This window comes from Erinaceus europaeus, chromosome 20, assembly GCF_950295315.1.
Source record: "Erinaceus europaeus chromosome 20, mEriEur2.1, whole genome shotgun sequence".
Lineage (NCBI taxonomy): Eukaryota > Metazoa > Chordata > Mammalia > Eulipotyphla > Erinaceidae > Erinaceus > Erinaceus europaeus.
Window position 1 is genome coordinate 24,169,974 of NC_080181.1, and position 23,222 is coordinate 24,193,195.

General features: G+C 38.3%; 1 protein-coding gene across 3 annotated transcripts in view; it reads right to left on the minus strand.

Moving 5' to 3' along the window:
• Positions 1 to 23,222, minus strand: part of ATM (ATM serine/threonine kinase) — a 121,808-nt gene that overhangs the window by 95,024 nt on the left and 3,562 nt on the right. For 2 of the 3 annotated variants that reach the window (XR_009546791.1, XM_060180120.1), the window contains exons 2-9: positions 17,628 to 17,726; positions 17,433 to 17,545; positions 13,290 to 13,435; positions 8,409 to 8,573; positions 6,326 to 6,491; positions 4,717 to 4,955; positions 1,986 to 2,149; positions 483 to 646 (exon numbers count right to left, since the gene is read on the minus strand). Coding sequence is in view for 2 of the 3 variants with exons in the window: in XM_060180120.1 (XP_060036103.1) it covers positions 483 to 646; positions 1,986 to 2,149; positions 4,717 to 4,955; positions 6,326 to 6,491; positions 8,409 to 8,573; positions 13,290 to 13,435; positions 17,433 to 17,545; positions 17,628 to 17,699 (1,229 nt within the window). In the remaining variant the exon portion in view is untranslated. The remainder of the gene's footprint in view (positions 1 to 482; positions 647 to 1,985; positions 2,150 to 4,716; positions 4,956 to 6,325; positions 6,492 to 8,408; positions 8,574 to 13,289; positions 13,436 to 17,432; positions 17,546 to 17,627; positions 17,727 to 23,222) is intronic. The other variant, XM_060180121.1, reaches the window with a different exon arrangement.

A 23,222-nucleotide genomic window follows, 5' to 3' on the forward strand; every position in this document is an offset into this window, starting at 1 on the left:
CCTCTATCCAATATATAAATAAAGATAAAATTTTTTTTAAAAAGACCATAGTAAATAAGAAAGTACCAACCTTTTATCATAGCATATAGTCAAAATTATTCTGTGATTTGTGAGTGCTATGTTTTATTTTCCCAATCTTGTTCTATTAAGTGCTATGCAGCTAACATTTCTTTGTGCTGAAGTATAGATCTGGGTAATCTCCATGATGCAGATGCTACTAACAGTCCCATTCTTCCCCTCTTCTTTGATATGGCAATACCCTTGGGCAAGGTGACCCTGGCCCTGGTCATAGGAGATGAGCTATAGTGGTCAATCTCAATACCTTCAAACAATCACTTTCCCCCTTGTAAGTGACTGATTTGGGAATGGACATATAATCTAGTTCTGACCAATGAGATTAAAGGGTTATTTTGGAGATCATGTAAGAATAACTAAATGAGACAAATGTAACAACAAATAAGAAAAAAAATTTTTTTTTTTACCAAGGTACAAGATCAAAATCATTCTGTGACTTCTGAAGATGATCTTTTATTACTTCCCAGCCCAATTCTATTTTCCTTTTCTTACAAGGCGTAACATTAAAATCTCTTTGTGTGGTTGTATAAGACTGAGAAATTTCCAAAGATCTTGTATTTTCATTAAAAACCTGTAAAATAAAAAAGAAAAACATTTTTCCTATTGATAATGGTTTTAGTAATTTAATAAAACAATAACAAAAAAAAGCTTCTCCTCAAATAAAGATAACAGGGAAGTCATAAAGCAAGAAGAAATTAGGGACCTCCCTCCCTGCACCCCATCTCTCTATAAATATAGTATAAAAACATAGTATAGGGAAAAAGAAAAATTTTGAATATTAAATTGATAGGCTGATAAATGGGTGATAAAATGCAATGTAGGCACATAACAAATAGTATTCAATGACAAAAAGAAATGCAATAAATAATGATTCATGCTACAACATGAATGTGTCTTGAAACTTTATACTCAGTAAGAGAAGCCAGATCCAAAATACCACTTAGTATATGATCATATCACTTGTATCAAATATACACATAGGAAAATCCAGAGTGCTCATTTGGTAGCACATGCACTAAACTGGAAAATTCAGAGACAGAGAGTAGGTTGTTTATTGGTTGCCAGATTAGGGAGTTAGGGAGTATACTGTTAAAAGATACAAAGTTTATTTTGGGACAAGATAGCTGTGATGCTTGCACAATAGAGAAACTGTTTTTTAAAAAAAATCACTAAATAATACATTTTAAGTAGTACATTTTATGGTATGTGATCATAGCATAAATAGAAAGCTAAGGGAAAAAAAATGTTAAGATTAGGGGAGTCAGTCATTCAACAGGGACAATCTTTTTGTTTGTTTTTTTATAACCAGAACACTGATCGGCTCTGGCTTATCGTAGTACAGGGGACTGAACCTGGGGACTTTGGAGCCTCAAGCATGAGAGTCTCTTTGCATAACCATTATGTGATCTACCCCCACCAGAGATAATCTTCTAATACCAAAAAGTTCAGCATTAATTTTCACTATGTTTAAAATGAATTTATTTTATAAATTTGAAGGGCAATTCCAAATACTTACAATGGATGTTTGGACAGAAACACACTTTTTTTTTTTTAAATATTTATTTATTTTCCTTTTTGCTGCCCTTGTTGTGGTTATTGATGTCGTTGTTGTTGTTGGATAGGACAGAGAGAAATGGAGAGAGGACGGGAAGACAGAGAAGGGGAGAGAAAGATAGACATCTGCAGACCTGCTTCACCACCTGTAAAGCGACTCCCCTGCAGGTGGGGAGCCGGGGGCTCGAACTGGGATCCTACGCAGATCCTTGTGCTTTGTGCCACGTGCGCTTAACCCACTGTGCCACCACCTGATTCCCTGAAACATACTTTTTTATTGGAAAACAGGGTTTTAAAAAAGTACATTAGAAGAGAAATTAATGACAAATTATAAAATGTGAGTAAATCCACTATACCTGGTGACAAATATCTGCCATCAACTCAATCAAGTTTTCTTTGACAGCAATATTACGAGATCCTGCAGAATATTTTCCTCTGCTTCCTATGTGACTTATTTCATTAACTAGTAGGTCATACAAGTTGTATAAGATACTTTTCCATTTTGGTGATTCATAAGCACCTAGAAACCAAAGAAAAATTAAATATAATTTATGTTCACACAGCAATTGTACTGCCAACTCCTACAGAGCTATTCAGTGGTTGAGGTGTAAACAGTATTAGAAGATACTTGGGCGGCCAGACGGTGGCGCACCTGGTTAAGCGCACACACTATGGTGCACAAGGACCCAGGTTCAAGCCCCTGGTCCATATCTGCAGGGGGAAGGCTTCATGAGTGGTGAAGCAGGGCTGCAGATGTCTGTCTCTCTTCCTCTCTATATCCCTCTCCCCTCTCAATTTCTCTCTGTCTCTTTCCAATAATAAATTAATAAAAAAAGGTATTAAAAAAAAGAAGATATTTGGTCCAACTATCTATTCAGTATTAAGTCTCTTCTCACAAAGTCCTTGACAAACTCAATCTCAACAATGTGCATTTCACACCCAGTTAATTTTGTTATAAATTTGTCCGCATTTGTATCTTTCTCTAGTCAACTCAAAGTCACAATCAAGCTTTCTATAAGTTCCTCTCTCCCGAGAGAAAAAGATTAGCAGTTCTTTTTTCAAGCACTGTATAAATGACACATTATCTGCACTTCTTGTGTTCTCATTGATTCTTCCCTAGATATATTCCAGTCAACTTATGTTCCTCTAAAATGTTAACCACATAATCTGGTAAACCTAACACCCCAACAATATTATTTGTCCTACATGTCATATGGAGGACAAAAGGGCTATTATTTCCCCCAAAACATGGCACCTAAAATCTGTTAGTGTCACAGAAAACTATAATAATATTTCTAGCATTTTCAGCTCATCCTAAATAAGGAGTTAATTGAAATCCTAAATGTGTCATTAGCATTGTCTTTTTTTTTCTTATTGCTACCAGGGTATGGCTAGGGCTCAGTGCCACCACTGTGAATCTACCACTCCTGGTGGCTATTTGTTTCTTTTCTTTTCTGTATTATTTGATAAGAAAGAGTTATTGAGATAGAAGGGGAGCAAGAGAGGGAGAAAGAAAGGTAGACACCCAGAGACCTCCTTCACCACTCAAGAAGCATCTCCTCATAGGTGGGGAGCAGGTCCTTGTTCATGGTAATCTGTGTTCAACTGAGTGTACCACTGTGTAGCCACTTAATGTTTATCCCTCAATAAGCTTTTTCAATATGTAAAAGAGAAAACTAAGATTAGCCACAGTTCCTTAACTTAGAATTTGTGGTACATAAATGCATTTAAATATACATACTAGGAAAGTCCATTAAATAAACACATAAAAAGTAGGTATAGGGGCCAGGTGGTGGTGCACCTGGTTAAGCACTCACGTTACAGTGTAAAAGGACACAGGTTCAAGCCCCTGGTCCCCACCTGCAGAGGGAAAGCTTCACGAGTGGTGAAACATGGCTATAGGTGTCTCTCTGTCTCCCTCTCTATCTCCCCCTTACCTCTCAAATTTTGTCTCTATCTAATAATAAAATTTTTTTTTAAAAAAAAGCAGCTATAAATTTTCCTCTAATGAGCTATTATTTCATGTAGTATGATTTCTTAGTAAGATAGCTATGATGAAAGTTCAAATGCTAATTCAAGTCCAAAAACAAACATAGTCTACAGCTGAGGGAACTTAAAATCAGTTCCAGTTCTAGCTCCATCTAAGAAAGCTCCTATCTACAGAATAAATCTGTATCATCAGGCAATTCTCCCGTGTTGAAAGGCAAATGTAAATAAGCCAAGCAAGGATAAGTCATTTATTTTTAGCTTTTCCAACAAATATAGTGTAGTGTAAACTTTAAGGTGGACTCAAGTTGGTGTATTGCACCAAAGTACAAGAATGGGGGTGGGGGGTTGGGGGAGAAGAATGTTCAGGTCCTAGAACAGGATGACAGAGGACCTAGTGGGGGTTGTATTAAATTTTAAAAGGAAGAAAAAAATAAATAAATAAAAGTTGAACAAGTTAAAAAAAAAAAAAGGCATAAAGTAAAACATCCTCCTTTCCATCTCACGTTCCTAAGAAAGAGATGTTATCCTCCTTGGGAATGAAATCATTTGACTATGTTCAGTTCACATTTATCTATTTTAGCTTCAATTTAAAGTAATACATGAAAAAAAAAAAAAGATCCTGCTTTCCTGAGTCAGGAAGATAGCTCGATGTGTTTAGCACAATACACATTTTTGAAGACCCAAGTCTGATCGCATAAGCCAGAGCTTAGTAGTGTATTCTGCCTTTTACCTCTATCTTTTCCACTGGTAAAATAAGTAAAAAAAAAATTAAAAAAAATCTTGATTTCTCTAACTTCTTTTATAGCCTGTGCCACACCCCTGAGCATCTAATTATCACAGTATAATCAGCTCCTAGAGAGCACTGCCTTTTATTTGCATGCATCCTACATTTTCTCTAACAGTAAATGGAATGAGTGCTAAATCATGATGTGATTTGCTACCACAGCTTTACATCCTGAAGTGTGTGGAAAATTTCCAAATGAATAATACCACTGTCATGCCCAGCAATCCAGATCAATGTTATGTTCTCTACAAAACACAGACTTTAAATTTTAACGTCTATATCTGAATGAAGTTAAAGTAGTAAAAACTTTGTACCTTTTTCTTGGGTTTTTGCTCCCTTTGGATGATGGATATAAACTAACAACTGAAATAATTCAATAATTACTTCTTTTAAGGCATCATTAAGTCTATGTTGAGTCCAAATGTAAAGTAGAGAGGGAAGAATTTCATCTCCTAACTCACATACTCGAATTCGAAAATTAACAGCCAACGTCTTGAGGGTGATAGTAAGTGCTGCTAGGATGTGATTTAGTCCGGCAGAGCTCTTTTCTTGTCTGTAACAGAAAATAATCAAACTCAATTTGGTACAATAATATACTGAAGAAAATTTTGAAGTTCTCTGCTGGAAAAAAATAACTTTAATGATGGGGAAGTGACTCAGCAGAGGTCTTAGCAATGGCCCCAGATGCAATCCTCAATACTGCAGATGCCAAAGCATAACAGTAATTAGTTTTGGTTGGTCTGTAGGATTCTCTCTACCTCATAAAATAAATATAACTGAAAAACAACATTCTTGATTTTCATGTAACAACTGCCTTAATTTTAGAACTAATTAGAAAAACAATTTTATCATCCAAGGAAGTAGCATAGTGCCATGAGGTCCTGAGTTTGATCCCTGGAATGGCATGTGCCAGAGTAATTCTCTGGTTCTCTCTCTCCCTCATTAGTTAGTAAGTAAGTCTTCTATAGTAATACAAAAATGACAATAAGTCATCTCATATGAAAAGATCATTCCTGTTTGTTCTTTTTTTTTAATTTTTTTAAAATATTTATTTTATTTATTTATTCCCTTTGTTGCCCTTGTTGTTTTATTGTTGTAGTTATTATTGTTGTTGTCATTGTTGGATAGGACAGAGAGAAACGGAGAGAGGAGGGGAAGACAGAGAGAGGGAGAGAAAGATAGACACCTGCAGACCTGCTTCACCGCCTGTGAAGCGACTCCCCTGCAGGTGGGGAGCCGGGGTTCAAACCGGGATCCTTATGCCAGTCCTTGTGCTTTGCGCCACCTGCGCTTAACCCACTGTGCTACAGCCCAACTCCCTCCTGTTTGTTCTTTATACTGATGGAACATTGTCTAAAATTATACAAAATTGATTTTAGTAACTATCATTTATGAACTATTTCAAATAAGTTATGTAATACTGTACAAATGTAAGCTATTGATAATCACAAACTATAGTCCTACTTATTTTACTTTTAGTACTTTACTTTTTTATTCAAAAATGGGACAGAGGGTGGGGTGATAGCCTAATGGTTATATAAACAGACTCTCATGCCTAAGGCTTGGAGGTCCCAGGTTCAATCCTCCACACCACTGTAAGCCAGAGCTGAACAGTACTCTGGAAAAGAAAAAAAAAAAAATTAAAACAAACAAACAAAAAACTGAAGAAGAAAAAACAAGAACTATAAGAGGATATTTAGGCAGCCAAGACCAATCTCCCATTTCAGAACATCATTTTATATTCTGTGTACTGTATTGGATAATAAGAAAAGGAACTGAACCTGGCTAGCAAATTTTTAGTGGGTCACTATTTTAGAAACCTAGTAATATATTTTTAGCATGTCAGTTTAATTCATGGTAATGTAAGAAGCTCAAAAAATGAATTTTCAATACAAACCAAATAAAAATAACTATTAGCTTTACCTTGCATGCTGAACAGCCTTAGAGAAAAAATCCAAAAATTTAGAATTTAACCCATCAGTTTGTGAACAGCATCCTTTGGTCACAGCTTGAATTATTCTGGCCACTAAAACTCTATTAATTTCTTGTGAAGGTTTGAGATAGAGTCTGAAGTACATAGAGAACAATTCTTAAAAAAAAAAAAAAATTAGTTATGTTTTAACCAAAGCATGCAACAAATACAATTCAAATATTTAATAATCCCAAATAAAAATATAAAAAATTTACAAAGTTGCATTAATACAGTAAAGGCATGACATTAACACTTAGAACACTTTAAGAAAGGAATGATATTCCGCAGAATATACAAGCACCAGTTGAAGAGCCAGGCTTCAGATAAGCTACTTAACTTCCCTAATCCCATGTTCAAGGTCTGACAGAGAGCACTTGACACAGTTCATTCTCTAAGATTTTGTTTAATTCTAATGGTACTGAATGAATAATGTGTAAAACATATCAGAATTGTGAGAGTAGCCCAGGAGGTGGCTCAGGGAAAGAGCAGAGGACCTGCATGCTCCCTATGTTATCCTGGGTTAGATCCCTGGCACTGCATATGCCAGAGGGATAGTCTGGCTCTCTTTCTCACTAATTCAAATATTAATAATGATAATAACTGTAAGACTTTATTCTACTAGTGACAACATATTGGAGCAAGAGGTTCATGAATGTCAAGAGTCCTTGAGACTCTTGATCAGAGAAAAATAGCCACTTATTTTTCACAGCAATTTAACACACTCAAACCCAGAAAGACTTCATGTTTGAATCAAGACATTCAAATATTTCAGTCTCAGACCATAACTTCCTTTCTTTGTGGTCTCTCAGTACTCTCACTTATAAACTGCTAACAACACTAAGTTCCTGGCTCTCATTCCCTCTATAACAACTCACTGGAACCTACATATTCTACTATAGTATTTTTTATTTCCCTTACCTTACCAGTGAACTGCTAATTGTCTAATCCAGTTTTTTGAATCCTTCTTGTTATATTTAAAATACTACTTAGCTATTAAGAATGATGCCACCTTCTTCAGCTTATCTTGGATGAAGCTTGAAGGAATCTTTTTTTTTTAAATATTTTATTTATTTATTAATGAGAAACAAAGGAGGAGAGAGAAAGAGAGGGGGAGAGAAAGATAGATACCTGCAGACCTGCTTCACAGCTTGTGAAGTGAATCCCCTGCAGGTGGGGAGCCGGGGGCTTGAACCGGGATCCTTACGCCAGTCCTTGCACTTTGAGCCACCTGCACTTAACCCACTGAGCTATCTCCCAACTCCCTTTACTTGGTTTTTCTTCTGCTACTAAACTGTTAACTCACTGAGGACAGGGATGGATTCTTTTTAAAAAAAATTTTTTTTCTCCCTTTTGTTGCCCTTGTTGCTTATCGTCATTATTGTTATTGCTGTCATTGTTGTTGGATAGGACAGAGAGAAATCAAGAGAGATGGGGAAGACACAAAGGAGGAGAGAAAGAGAGACACCTGCAGACCTGCTTCACCGCCTGTGAAGTGAAGCCCCTGCAGGTGGGGAGCCCGGGCTCGAACCAGGATCCTGATGTTGGCCCGTGTGCTTATCCCACTGCGCCACAGCCTAGCTCCCTTTTAATATTTTTCACTTTATTTAATTTTATAGAGACAGAGAAATTTAGAAGGAGGGAGAGACAGAGAAGGAGAGAGAGACAATGAGACACTTGCAGCCCTCCTTCACCACTTGTGAAGTTTTCTCCCTGCAGGTGGGAACCAAGGGCTCGAACCCAGGTCCTTGTCCTTGTGCACTGTAATTGTGTGCTTAACCAGGTGTTCCACCTCCTGGCCCCAGGGATGGCATTCTTAAATTCTGTAATGCCAGTTCTCATAGCAGGTACATACTTTATAATTAGTGACAACAACATAGGAGGTACGTAAGAAAAACTATGTGTCAGATTCAGTAACCATAAAATTTCAGTTACTGCCTAACTTAAATTTCTTTGGGCAATCAAAATATGAACTGATGGCTTTTTGATAAAATTTCTCATTTCATAAAATTATCGCAAACATCCTTCAAAACATACCTAGCCACTGTTGCTGAGATATTTCACACCAGTATTTTCTCACTGAAAGAATGTCCTTGAGCAGTATGTTGCTACAGTCAGCTCCATAAATGGTTCCATATGATGAATCTTTCACTGTGTCTATAATATAATTCAGGAGTTCTTGACATTTTAGCCTGGGTGCCCCTATTTTAAAATAAACAAATTAAAATGTAAATGTTGAGAAAAACAGAGTACTTGAAATAGCAACTATAAAAATAATTCCATTTGGGAAATTATCACTAACTAATCTCCTCACAAAGCAAGGATTCGTCAACCGTAAACCATGGGCAAAATTCTTACCGTCACTTGTTTTTAGAAATAATGTTTTCTTAGACCATAGCCATGCCCATTCATTAAAATACTGTCTATGAGTACTTTCACGGTCCAACAGCAGAGTTGAATAGAATAGGAACTATGTGGCCTACAAAGCCAAGAAGATTAATGCGGACCAAGTGGTGGTGCATCCAGCAGAACACACCTTACTGTGCACTAAGACTCAGGTTCAAATTGGCTATCCCCACCTGCAGGGGGGAGGCTAAAGAGCAATACAGCAGTGTTATAGGTCTCTCTCTCCCCCTCCCTCCGTACCTCCCTATCTCTCCCCCTCTCTATTTCTGCTTCTATCATAGGAAGGAAGGAAAGAAGGAAGGGAGGGAAGAAGGGAAGGAGGGAGGGAGGAAGGAAGGAACAAATGAAGGGAAGGAAGAAGGAAAAAAAAATGTCTGCGGGAACAGTATAGTCTTGTGCTAACACTCTACAGTTTTATAATTTCCTAATGATGAGAATTAGGTATCATAGTCATAGTTTTAGGCATCTGACCAATGACAAAATGCAACCATCTGATGAAACGTGATCCCCTGCTATAACACCCTAAGGATATTCACAGCCATCATATCCTCTCATCAACAGCACCTGTCATGTCATTACATTCGTAAGGAAAGAAAATGATTACTCTCTACTGTAATATATTGCTCAATGACTATCCTAGTTGCAGGTGCTTAACAAACATTTGTTGAACTACATAAATTAATATCAGTATATAGTCATATTTCCCTATGTGCTAAATCCCAATACATGTTCTTCTCCTGCCAAATTTGAGAAGTATTTAAAAAATTCTGCTGACTTAAAAAAAAAAAACTGAGCCAGGTGGTGGTGCACCTGGTTGAGCAAAAATACGACAATGCGCAAGGACCCAGGTTTGAGTCTCTGGTCCCCACCTGCAGGGGCAAAGCTTTGAGAGTGGTGAAGCAGGGCTGCAGGTGTCTCTCTTTCTTTCTCCCCCTACCTTCTTGATTTCTGACTGTCTCTGTCCAATAAATAAAGATAATAAAGGAATTTTTTTAATTATTAAAAAATACACTAAGATGCCAACAGACTAAAAAAATTCATGGAATACAGCATTTTTCACAGCTGGGACTTCTATTCTCTAGTTGATGTGTACTGAAACAATGAACTGCTGACAAAAATGAAGGAACAGTATTTGCTAATTTCTTCCCAAATGTTTTTTGTTTTTTTCTAATCTGCTTCTTTCATCATACTTTGAATTCCCATGCTAAACAAGTCTAGTAAAGTTTAAACATGGGTTTAAATTCCCACTTATCCTTCAACCCTTTGAAATCAAAACAGTTTAAGAAGACGACATGAAATTAGCATTGTTTTGTTCTGGAAGTAAAAGACATGTTACAAAATCAAACTTGAAAGAAAACTTCAAATATGCATAAATTGTCTATAAAAGAGTTAAATGATCTTACATTGATAATTTCATCTACTTATTCCTGTAAGCCAACATAATACTACTTTCAGATTTATTTTTTAATTTTATTTTGGGGGTCAATATGCAATATACAAACTACATACATACTATGTAGCCCTAGCCAGGAATCTATCTATTTTTCTTTCTTTCTTTCTTTCTTCTCCTCCAGGATTATTGCTGGGGCTTGGTGTCTGTACTGTGAACCCACTGCTCCTGGAGGCCATCTTTTTTCTATTGCTGTTGTTGCTGCTATTGATGTTGCTGCTGCTATTGTTGTTGAATAGGGAGAAGGAAATCGAGAGAGGAGGGAAGACACGGAGAGAGAGAAAGACACCTGCAGACCTGCTTCACCGCTTCTGAAGTGACCCCCCTGTAGGTGGGGAACTGGGGGCTCAAACTGGGATCCCTGTGCCAGAGCTTGCGCTTCACATTGTGTGTGCTTAATCTGGTACACCACTGCCCAACCCCCAGCCAGACATTTTCAAAAGTAGTTTTCATTGTTAACTTAAGTATTTTTCTCTAAAAAGCAAAATTATAACCAGGAAACATTTTTAGTGGGCTACAGATGGGATGGTGTTTTTTACTTACCAACCTTTTTAAGTACATAATAAGATGTATTACGAACCTAATGTTTGTAGCCAAGAATATAAACTTCAGTTAATACAAAGCTATCGTACAGGGCAAGTGCAGGTGAAGAGTTTTTGAAGTACAGTTTTCCTTTTGTTCTCTGCTACAATGACTAACAGGAATTTTCAGTTTTCCATACAAACTGGCATCTCAGAGAAACCAGAAAATTCAATCCCTCACGCCATCATAAGCTAGAGTTGAGCAGTGCTCTGGCTACGAGAGAGAGAGAGAGCGAGAGAGAGAAAGAGAGAGAGAGAAGAAATAAGAAACTAGGAAACGAATTCTTTACAAAACCATTTGTTTACAGTACAAGACCCTCCTGGGACAGCTTTTCATTTATTTTTAAAAATATTTACTTGTAAGTAAAGGAGAAAGAGAGAGATTGAGGGGGTAGGAGGGAGAGCTGCAGGGATTGAACTCAGGACCTCATGCTTGAGTGTGCAGCACCTAATCCACTGTACCACCTCCTGTGCCACACTTTTTCCATCCATTTTATTTCTGATAAACCAGCAGAAAGGGAGTAACTGCACAGCACCAGAGCTCACCCCCAGTGCTGTCACTTAGGGAGCACCCATCCTCCCAGGTGAACTATCTTCCAGGCTCAAGATGCATTATTATTATTTTCTTTTTTTAATCTTTTGTTATTGGATAGAGACAGCCAGAAGTCAAGGGGAAGGGGGAGATAGGGAGAAACATAGACATCTGCAGCTCTGCTTCACCACTAGCAAAGTTTTCCCCCTACAGGTGGAGGCCAGGGGCTTAAACTCAGGTACTTGTGCACTGTAGCATGTGTGCTCAACCAAATGTACCATCTCCTAGCCCCTCCATTATTTTTCAGATTCAAGTTTCATACTACCATTCTGTAATGTTTATGAACAAACTATGTGCTTCTACATTACAAAGGCTATCAACAGTGGGTTTTTCTAGTCCTTAAATTTGGTATCATAAAGAGCAGCATCCATATCTGTGGAAAGTAAATAAAATCTTGACTCCAAGAGTCCCTAAACAAAAAGGACTTCTTAGTAGAAAATGAAGTCTTAGATAATCCTAGTAGGATTCTGCATTTTCATTTTAAATAACAACTCTTCAAAATATCTACTGTGTAAGTTTAAATGGGAGTTGTGCGTCTCACCAGGATAAAAACAAACAAACAAACAGATAACTCACTTTAAAAAAATAGAGAGAGGGCGGGATAAGACTGCATAATGGTTCTGCAAAGAGACTCTCATGCCTGAGGTGCCAAACTCCCAGGTTCAATCCCCTGCAACACCATAAAGCAGAGCAGAGCAGTGCTCTGGTTAAAAAAAAAAAAAAGCCAATAGTAAGTTCAGTGTTAGTTAATGGTGTGGATTTTGACTGCCAAGAAAGTATTAATCTTAAAATAAATTAATAATAAAATCACAGATAAAAAGATATGAAGTGCTGCTCTACTCTGTACCAGATTAGACCTATAAAACTTATTTCTGTATTCTGGAATGATGTAATTAAACAGAAAATATTCTAAAGAGAGTGAATAAAGACAAATGAGCTAATGAAAGTAAGCTTTGAAAAGAGACTTGGGGAAAATAAGGGCAACTTCAAATATCTCAAAGGATATTATACTGGAAACAGTGCTTAAGACTTTCTGTGCTATCTCAGAAGGCAGAAACAGGAACAAAAGGAGACTGGTTTATTACTATTAAAAACATTTAATGAGGGGCCAGGTAGTGGCGCACATGGTTGAGCGCACACCTTACAGCGCAGGTTCAAGCCCCTGGTCCCCATCTGTAGGGAGAAATCTTCACAAATGGTGAAGCAGGGATGCAGGTGTCTCTCTCTGTCTGTCTGCCTCTACTTCCCCCTCCCCTCTCAATTTCTCTGTCTCTAATGGATCATAGATAAATAAATAAAACATTTAATGATATAAAAGAAGTATCAAAAGGTATGTTAAATCATTAAGACATTCAGAGGATGCAAGAAGAATCTTTTTTTGACTCCACGGTTATTGCTGGGGCTCGGTGCCTACACTACGAATCCACTGCTCCTGGGGCCATTTTTCCCATTTTTTTGTTGCCCTTGTTGTTGTCATTATTATTATTGTTGTTATTGGAAAGGACAGAGAGAAATCAAAAGAAGAGGGGAAGACAAGAGACAGGGAGAGAAAGACACTTGCAGACATGCTTCACCACTTGTGAAGCAACAGCCGGGGGCTCTAACCAGGAACCTTGTACTGGAACTTGTGCTTCACGCCATTTACACTTAACCTGCATTGCTACCTCCAGGACCCAAAGAAGAATCTTTAGCTGCAACATTTTACAATCTTCTCCTGTGATTCTATCATTCCATGTTTGCATAAGTCCTCCAAATATTTGAACCTGCTGTACTAAAAATTATTCTAAATAATAAATTCATAAGCATGTAACTATTTTCTCATAGTAATGAGACAAAACTCATGCAATGACTTAGTGAGTAATTTATTTATAATAAATAACATCACTTACTTTTATTTGCACATTTGATGAAGTATTTGACCAAGCTGCTGATTTCCTGCATCTTTTTCTGCCTGGAGGCCTGGGTGGAAGTTGATACATTTGGTTTTGTTGTTCTAAGACATTCTGTTTCTTTCTTGATATATTTCTGTAAAAATCTTCAAGACAACAAAGTGATAGTTCAGAGACTCATTAAACATTTCCATTATTATTATTATTATTATTATTATCATCACTGCCTGGGCTTCACTACTCTAAGCCAATCTTTTCAGATAGAAAAAGAGTCAGAGGGAGATGGGAAAAAGGCCAAAGATGGAGGGATCTTCCCACACATTGGTGGGGGTCATGCCTGAACCTAGATCATTTGCAGTGACAGCAGACAAATTCCCACGTGAGCTACTACCTTAATGGCCCAGAGATGGCTCAAAGAGAGTGCACAATTTACCATGCAAGGGAACCTGGGTTTGAGTTCCTGGTCACAACACAGGAGCACCATGCAGAAGGGAAACTTCATGAATGGTAGTGCACTACTCTTTCTGACATCTCTTATTCTCTCAGCCTTTCTCAATTAGAGCAATGAGAGAGAAAGAGAAAGACAGAGACCATCAAGAATAGTGAATCACATTGGAACAAAGTCCCAGAAAAAAATTATCTTATTAGATACAAAATATAGTTTCAAGCAGTTTTTTTTTTTTCCTCCAGGGTTATCACTAGGGCTCAGTGCCTGCACTACAAATCCACTGCTCCTGGAGGTTATTTTTTCCATTTTATTGGATAGGACAGAGAAATAGAGAGAAGAGGGGGGAACAGAAAGAGAGACACCTGCAGACCTGCTTCACCACTTGAGAAGTGGCGCCCTGCAGGTGTGGAGACGGGCTCAGACCGGGATCTTTCCGCGGGTCCTTGCACTTGGTAGTATGTGCACTTAACCCGGTGCACCACCGCCCAGCTGTTTCAAACAGTTCTTCATGCCATCATAAAGAGAATCTTTTCTACCACACTAACCAACCAACGTACTGGCGAAATGAGACAAATCTTTCTCAAGGGCTAATCTATACACCAATATAAAATCTGATCTTCAAAGCTCTTAATCTGTAACTCATGATTTCCCATTACTTTACTGCCAGCTCTTCATTTGATTAAAAGCTTGCAATGTTAGTAAATCTCTCCCACCTGTGTGTTAATCTGTGCACAACCTATCTGCACCCTAGGCATCTGTCTGTTCCTAGTCTACTCTCTAGAAAATATTCTCGATTAATTGGGAATGCCAGATTCATATTTGGTCTTTCTGATCAGTTTAAGAAAAAGTACTCTGTGTTGGGGCATTGCTACATGCTACAACGAGCAAGGGCTTGAGTTCAAGTCCTGCAGGTGTCTCTCATTCTATTCCTATCTTCTCCTTCCCTCTTGGTGTCTCTGTCTCTATTCAATAAATAAATATTTTTAAAGAAAAATTAAAAGTACTCTTCTCTAGAGATAATTCTGTGGTATCTGAAATAAATTAATAACAACAGCAAAAGCATATGGGGTGGGGAGAGAGCATAACAGTTATGCAAAAAGACTTTAATGCCAGAAGCTGAGGTCTTAGGTTCAATTCCCAACACCTATAAGCAACTGCTGATCAGTGCTCTGGTATGTCTCTCTTTCTCTCATCTCTTTCATTGAAATAAAAAACAAAGATATATTTGCCATGTATCCCATTCAAGAAGTCAGTCTAGTACCAGAAATAAGCTAAATGTAAAACAGAAAAGTTAAGCAGGCAGGAAGGTAACATAGCAGATAGAGTTGGACCCTCAAGCACATGGTCCTGAGTTCAATCCCTGGCATCATATGTGCCAGAATGATGCTCTAGTTTTCACTTTCTCTCATTAAGAAATAAATCTGGGGAGTTGGGCGTGCAGTGGGTTAAGCACACGTGCCGCAAAGCGCAAGGACTGGCATAAGGATCCCAGTTCAAGCCCCCGGCTCCCCACCTGCAGGGGAGTCGCTTCACAGGCGGTAAAGCAGGTCTGCAGGTGTCTGTTTTTCTCTCCTTTTCTCTGTCTTCCCCTCCTCTCTCCATTTCTCTCTGCCCTGTCCAACAATGACGATATCAGTAACAACTATAATAAGTACAACAATAAAACAAGGGCAACAAAAGAGAATAAATAAATATTAATAAAAAAAGAAAAGTCTAAAAGAAAAAAAACACAAGTTATAAGTCATATTTTCTTTAGGCTGAAAATGGTGTTTCAAGTTTCTCAGTATTATACATTAATTTAAAATATCTCATTGTGGTCTGGGTGGTGGCACAGTGGATAAAGCATTGGACTCTCAAGCATGAGGTCCTGAGTTCAATCCCCGACCACCATGTACCAGAGTGATGTCTGGTTCTTTCTCTCTCCTCCTTTCTCATTAATAAATTAAAAAAACAATAAATATATCTCATTAACTTTCCTAAGTACTTTAGTCTACTACTAGTTATTAGTGAAAGCTACAATTAAAAATTGTCTTAATTTAAAAATGCATTAATTCTGTTTGCAACTCCAACAATCAATTAAATCTTTCCAAGATCTGAATTTTGTTTGTTAACTGTACTCATATGGAGCTATTATAATTACTTTTACTTGTTTTATTATAATTTAGCATATGGAAGATACTAATAATAATTGAACATGTCAAAATAGTAACATGAATTCTAGCAAATTTTATTCTCTAATTTAAAATAGTGTCATGAACTTAAAGGAATTCTCTCTAATACTGAGTGACACAGGTTTAAGACATTTTAATTTTTTTAGTATTTATTTTATTTATTTATTCTCTTTTTGCCCTTGTTGTTTTATTGTTGTAAATATTATTGTTGTCATTGTTGTTGGATAAGACAGAGAGAAATGGAGAGAGGAGGGGGAAGACAGAGAGGGGAAGAGAAAGATAGACACCTGCAGACCTGCTTCACCACTTGTGAAGCTACTCCTCTACAGGTGGCGAGCCAGGGCTCTAACCGGAATCCTTATGCCGGTCCTTGTGCTTTGTGCCACCTGCGCTTAACCTGTTGTGCTACAGCCCGACTCCTGACATTTTAATTTTTTTTAAGTATTTTATTTATTTTATTTTTGAGAGAGAGAAAGACACAGAGAGAAAAATCTTTTTTTTTTTTTTACCAGATCTAGCTTATGGTGATATGGAGAATTAAAACTGGGACTTTGGAGCCTCAGGCATGACAGTCTCTTTGCATAATCTCTATGCTATCTACCCATTGGATTTTTAACCTTTTCTATAGAAACACCCTTTCAAATTTTTTTCAGGGAGTAAGGCAGTAGTGCAGCGGGTTAAGTACAGGTGGCGCAAAGCACAAGGACCAGTATAAGGATTCCAGTCTGGGCCCCCGGCTCCCTACCTGCAGGGGGAGGTCACTTCACAAGCAGTGAAGGAGGTCTTTCTCTCCCCCTGTTTTCCCCATCTTTCTCCATTCTCTCTGTCCTATCCAACAATGAAAACAATGATAACTACAACAATAAAACAAGGGCAACAAAAGGGAATAAATAAATATTTTTTAAAATTTTGTTTCAGGAACTAGGTGATCATTCACACAGTAAAGCTCACATGTCACCACATGGGAGTATCTGCAGGGAGGAGGCTTCAGAAGTGACGGAGCAGTGCTGTGGTGTATCTCCCCTTTCCTTCTCCACTTCCCCCTCTCTCTACTTTTTACCCTCTATCTGAAGGAAAAATGAAAGGACCCCCAGGAAACAGTAGAGTGGAGTCATGCAGTCAGTGAGGCCCAACAATAACTCTGGAGAAAATAGAAAAAAAACTTGTGGGGTGGGGAGGCCAGGTGGTGGTGCACCAGGACCCAGGTTTGAGCCATTGGCCACCACCTGCAGGGAGAAAGCTTCACAAGTGAAGCAGGGCTGCAGGTGTCTCTCTGTCTCCCTGTTTCTCTCTCACTCTATTTCCCCCTCCCTCTCGATTTCCAGCTGTCTCAATCCAATACATAAATTTTAAAAATATAATTATTTTTTTTGTTTCAGATAAACATTAAGCACCAAGTTCATATGCAGTGCACAATAGTATACAGAGGGAAGCAAAGATAAATTTGACTACACACCACAAAAATCATATCAATAAAAATAAAGATAAGAAAGACAGTTTTTTTAAAAAATTAGAATGGAATACCTAAAAACAGCATCCCAATTCAAGTATTTTCCTTGTTTAGAATCTGAATGCCGATCTAAATGTTGAATAGTTTCAGGATCTCGAATCAGGCGCTTAAATTTCTCAACTTCTTTCTGAAAATGAAAAAAGAACCTATCAGGTTACCAATCATACACTGAAGTTTTGAGAAAAGATTAAATTTAAGTAATGTACTACCCTTCGTTCAGTAGCTTTATCGTGTTCTATTTGACGACAGCAAATAAGCAGATCATTAAGTGCTAGACTCATGGTTCAGAATGTCAAAACACACATCACCTGTAAAAAAGCCATACATAGATAAAATGACTTCAGACGGTGGCTCTGACTTGTAGGTTATAACATACAGTTAACAAATCTGTATCACACAGTGATATCACTAGTTAGATCTCTTTACAAATGTATATTGTGATCCAAAGTGTCATTTTTCTTAATATCTCCTTATTTAAAACAAGATTTTCTTAAAATATGTTAAAAATATGCTGCATAAATATGCAAGTGTGTGCTCAGCATGAAGATAAAATGGAAAGTATAACATACTCTTTTGTTCTGAGAAAGTTAGCATTAAGGGGGGTCAGGTAGCAGCGCAGAGGGTTAAGCACACGTGGCACAAAGCACAGGGACCAGCATAAGAATCCCAGTTCGAACCCCCAGCTCCCCACCCGCAGGGGAGGCCACTTCACAAGTGGTGAAGCAGGTCTGTAGGTGTCTATCTTTCTCCGCACCCCCCATCTTCCCCTCCTCTCTCCATTTCTCTCTGTCCTATCCAATGACATCAATAACAACAACAGCAATAATAGACACAACAATGGTAAAACAACCAGGGCAACAAAAGGGGAAAGAATAGCCTCCAGGAGCAGTGAATTCGTGGCACAGGCACCAAGGCCCAACAATAACTCCAGAGGCAAAAAAAAAAAAAAAAAAAATTAGCATTAAGTTGAATAGTGAAATATAAATAAGACAGACAAGCAAAGATGAAAGAAACGAACACTTCTGGACTTAACACTGACTGTTTGGACTAATTTTTTTTATTAAATGAAAGTATTTTTTTAATATTTATTTATTCATTCCCTTTTGTTGCCCTTTTTGTTTTATTGTTGTAGTTATTACTGCCCGACTCCCCTGGACTATTTTTTTAAGACAAGGGTTTTTTAATTTTAATTAATTAATTATTTATTATTGGATAGAGAAATTGAGAGGGGAGGGGAAGATAGAAAGGGAGAGAGACAGAGAGACACTTACAGCCCTGCTTCACCACTTGTGAAGCTTTCCCACTGCAGGAGTGAACCAGGGGCTTGAAGCTGGGTCCTTGTGCACAGTAATGTGTGCGCTTAACCAGGTACCCCACCACTTGGCCCCATGTTTGGACTACTCTTTCTTTCCTTTTTTTAATTTATTTTTATTTATGTATTTGCCTCCAGGGTTATCGCTGGGGCTTGGTGCCTGCACTACGAATCCACTGCTCCTGAAGGCCATTTTTCCCATTTTGTTGCCCTTGTCGTTGTGCTTGTTGTAGTTGTTATTGTTGTCATAGCTGACGTTGTTGGATAGGACAGAGAGAAATGCAGAGCAGATGGAAAGGCAAAGGGGGAAAGAGAAAGACACCTGCAGACCTGCTTCACCGCCTGCAAAGCGATCCCCTGCAGGTGGGGAGCTGGGGGCTCAAACCAGGATCCTTACACTGGCCCTTGCACTTTGCGCCATATGCGCTTAACCCGCAGCGTGACCACCCAGCCCCCTGGACTACTCTTTCTTACATGAATAACTTTGTCATTTTGCTGAAACAAAAGCTTAGATTGTGGGGGCTGGGTGGTGCTGGTGCCCCAGCAATAACCCTGGAGGCAAAAAAAAAAAAAAAAGCTTAGGTTGCATGTATGTTAGAACTGACATATAGGAGGTAATCTGACCAGTATGACTTGCATTTTAACATGCTTTGTAGTTCTTATTTGATACACAGAAATAAGAGGGAAATTATACTTTTTACATATTTTTATGACTACAGATTAATAGGAGTGTACATAAACACCATTCCCATCACCAAAAGACTGTGTCCCACCCCACCCCCCCATGAAGCTGAACACATCCACCCTCACCCTCCACCCAGGGTTTTCACTTTGGTGCCTTACTACAAATTTAGTCAGATCCTGCTTTTTGTATTTTAAAGGAAATGATATGCTACGATAACCCATGAAAATGTGAAAGGTCAACAACTAGTGCTCCTTTTTTTAGGTTTTCTGATAGCATCAAGCTCTCCTTTGTTACCTTTTTTTTTTTTTTCTTAAGTGTGGCCCAGATTTGTAGCAGGTACAAAACCAGATTTTCATGCCTGAGAGTGTCAGCACCATATGTGCCAGAGTGATATTCTAGTTTTCTCTTCATAAACAAACAAATTGTTAAAAATTATAAGCATAGTTACTACAGAAATGGCAAAACTGTTCTCAAGCTTGAGGTTCTCCGTTCAATCCCCTGCACTGTACATATCACACGGTGCTGATTTCTTTCTCTCTCTCTTTCTCATGGGAAGGTATGTGACAAATAATCAATAAAATAATTTCAATTATGTGGTCCGGGAGGTGGCGCAGTGGATAAAGCATTGGATTCTCAACCATGAGGTCCTGAGTTCGATCCATATTCCAGCCCATATACCAGAGTGATGTCTGGTTCTTTCTCTCCTCCTATCCTTCTCATGAATAAATTCTTTGAAAAAGATAATAATTTCGGTGGGGGTGAAAAAAATAATAATTTCAATTATAAGTATAGTTTTAGTATTTCTATACCATCTTACAAAAAACTCAGTAGATAAAGTATTCCCAAGCATGAAGTCTAGAGCTCAATCCCAGGCATCAAATGTGCCCAAGTGACATTCTGATTCTCTCTCTCCCTGTCTCATACATCTTTTTTTTCTAAGAGTATAAATGGGGGCTTGTTGGTGGCACACCCATTACAACCTACACATGTGTAAGGGCCTGAGTTTGCACCTGCAGCAGGAATGCTTCACAAGTGAAGCTGTGTTGCAGATCTCACTCTCTCTCCCTCTCTCTACCCTATTTCCTTCTCAATTTGTCTCTATTAAAAAGGGAGGAGGAGGAGGAAGAGGAGGAGGAATGGAAGAAGAAAAACTAGCCTCCAGGAATGGTGTATTTATAGTGTAGACACTGAGCTGCATGTGCACAGCAAATAAATACTATAAATGTTTATATGCAGAGAAAATGTACATTAGTGTGTCCACTGTTTTCTACTTGTGTATACATCTAGAGTAAAAAAGATAGGGAAAATCCTTTTCTCATTCATCCAAATAAATTCTACTTAACATTTCAAGATCACGCATGTTTCTCTGCCTCATTTAATATCACAAAACCTTGAAACTGAGAATAGACCATTACCAATTTTCTTAAAATACAAAACAAGCAAACAAACAAGAAAAAGCACTGCTCAGCTCTGGCTTATGGTGGTGCCAGTGAGTGAACCTGAGATATCAGGTGCTTCAGGCATGAAAATCTGTTGCAATACAGATCATCCTGTTATCTTCCTGGTCCTGCAATATTCTGATAAAGGTCTCTCCTTTAAAGGAGTTGGGTGGTAGCACAGCGGTTCAAGCCCCCGGCTCCCCACCTGCAGGGGAGTCCGGTGAAGCAGGTCTACAGATGTCTTTCTCTCCCTTCTCTATCTTCTCCTCTCTCCATTTTCTCTCTGTCCTACCCAACAATGATGAGAACAATAATAACTACAACAATAAAACAAGGGCAAAAAAAAGGGAATAAATAGGTATTAAAAAAAGATATCTCTCCTACAAAATATTGTAAATATTTTATTGTAAAATTTTTTAATTAATTAATTTTTATTTATTTATTTATTCCCTTTTGTTGCCCTTGTTGTTTTATTGTTGTAGTTATTATTGTTGTTATCATCGTTGTTGGATAGGACAGAGAGAAATGGAGAGAGGAGGGGAAGACAGAGAGGAGGAGAGAAAGATAGACACCTGCAGACCTGCTTCACCGCCTGTGAAGCGACTCCCCTGCAGGTGGGGAGCCAGGGTTCGAACCAGGATCCTTATGCCGGTCCTTGTGCTTTGCGCCACCTGCGCTTAACCCGCTGCGCTACAGCCCGACTCCCTTTTTTAAATTTATTTTATTGTAAAAATATTGTAAATATTTTGTAAATATCTCTATGTAAATACCACCTGAACCAAATAAGGCTATATGTTTCATTAAGAGATATAATTTATGATTTTTAAAAATACATTATTTTAATGAGAGACAGAGACAGAGTGACCAGAGCACCACTCAGCTCTGGCTTTTCGTAGTGCCAGGATTGAACCTGGGACCTCGGGCGGGGATAGATAGCCTAATGGTTATGCAAAGAGATTCTCATACCTGTGGCTCCGAAGTCACAGGTTCAATCCTCCGCACCACCATAAGCCAGAGCTGGGCAGTGCTCTGTTGTCTCTGTCTGTCTGTCTGTCTGACTCACTCTCTCTCTCAAAAAAAAAAAAAAAATTGAAAAAAATGAACCTGGGACCTCAGAACCTCAGGCATTTGGCATAAACATTATGCTGTCTCCCTTGCCCTACATTATGATTAAAAAAAAAAAAAAGATTTATTTATTAATAAGAGAACTAGAGCATCACTCTGGCACATGTGATGTCAACACAGGCGGCACAACAAATCTCCAGTCAGCAAATCTAGCGTTCCTTTTATTTATTTAATATTTTTAAAGATTTTATTTATTTATTTATTAATGAGAAAGATAGGAGGTGAGAAAAAACCAGACGTCACTCTGGTACATGTGCTGCCAGGGATTAAACTTAGGACCTAATGCTTGAGAGTCCAATGCTTTATCCAGTGCACCACCTCCCCGACCACTCCAGTGCTTCTTTTCAGATCACAAGCACTTCGATCCCTTAGTAGAATCACCTACACTGACCTTCCCCATCTTCCTCATCTGAGTCCAATGCTTTATCCACTGCACCACCGCTGAATTACTTTTCCTACTTGTATTCACTTGTTCTTCTGTCCAATTTTCACTATGCTTTACTCTGCTATAATGATTATTTACTTAGGGGAGTCGGGCTGTAGCGCAGCGGGTTAAGCGCAGGTGGCGCTAAGCTCAAGGACCGGCGTCAGGATCCCGGTTCGAGCCCCGGCTCCCCACCTGCAGGGGAGTTACTTCACAGGTGGTGAAGCAGGTCTGCAGGTGTCTGTCTTTCTCTCCTCCTCTCTGTCTTCCCCTCCTCTCTCCATTTCTCTCTGTCCTATCCAACAACAACGACATCAATAATAACTACAACAATAAAACAACAAGGGCAACAAAAGAGAATTAAAAAAAATTATTTACTTAGTAGTCTTTTAATTTGATTATATACTTCTCACGAACAGGAATGTCTTTTTTATTTTTCTGTTCCTTATCTTGGACACTTTCACCCTTCAAATTTATTTTATTTTATTTTACATATGAGAGCCAGTTTCACATAAGATACAGAAAGAGAGAGAAGCCAGAACATCACTTCAATACATGCAGCACTGGGGATCAAACCAGGAGCTTTGGGCATGTAAGTCCAGTGCTCTACCAGTTGAATCATTTTCCCAGTCACTTCTTCCATCCTCTTGCTCAACCTTAGTTTAAGGCTTTTTTAATTTTAAGAAAGAAAATTAAAGTTGGATTCTAACCAGTGTATGTGGAGGGGGAGGCTAAGCAATAGCCAAAGAACCACAAAACTAAGTTTCATTAATAAATATACTAGGGGGTCGGGCAGTGGCGCAGTGGGTTAAGCGCACG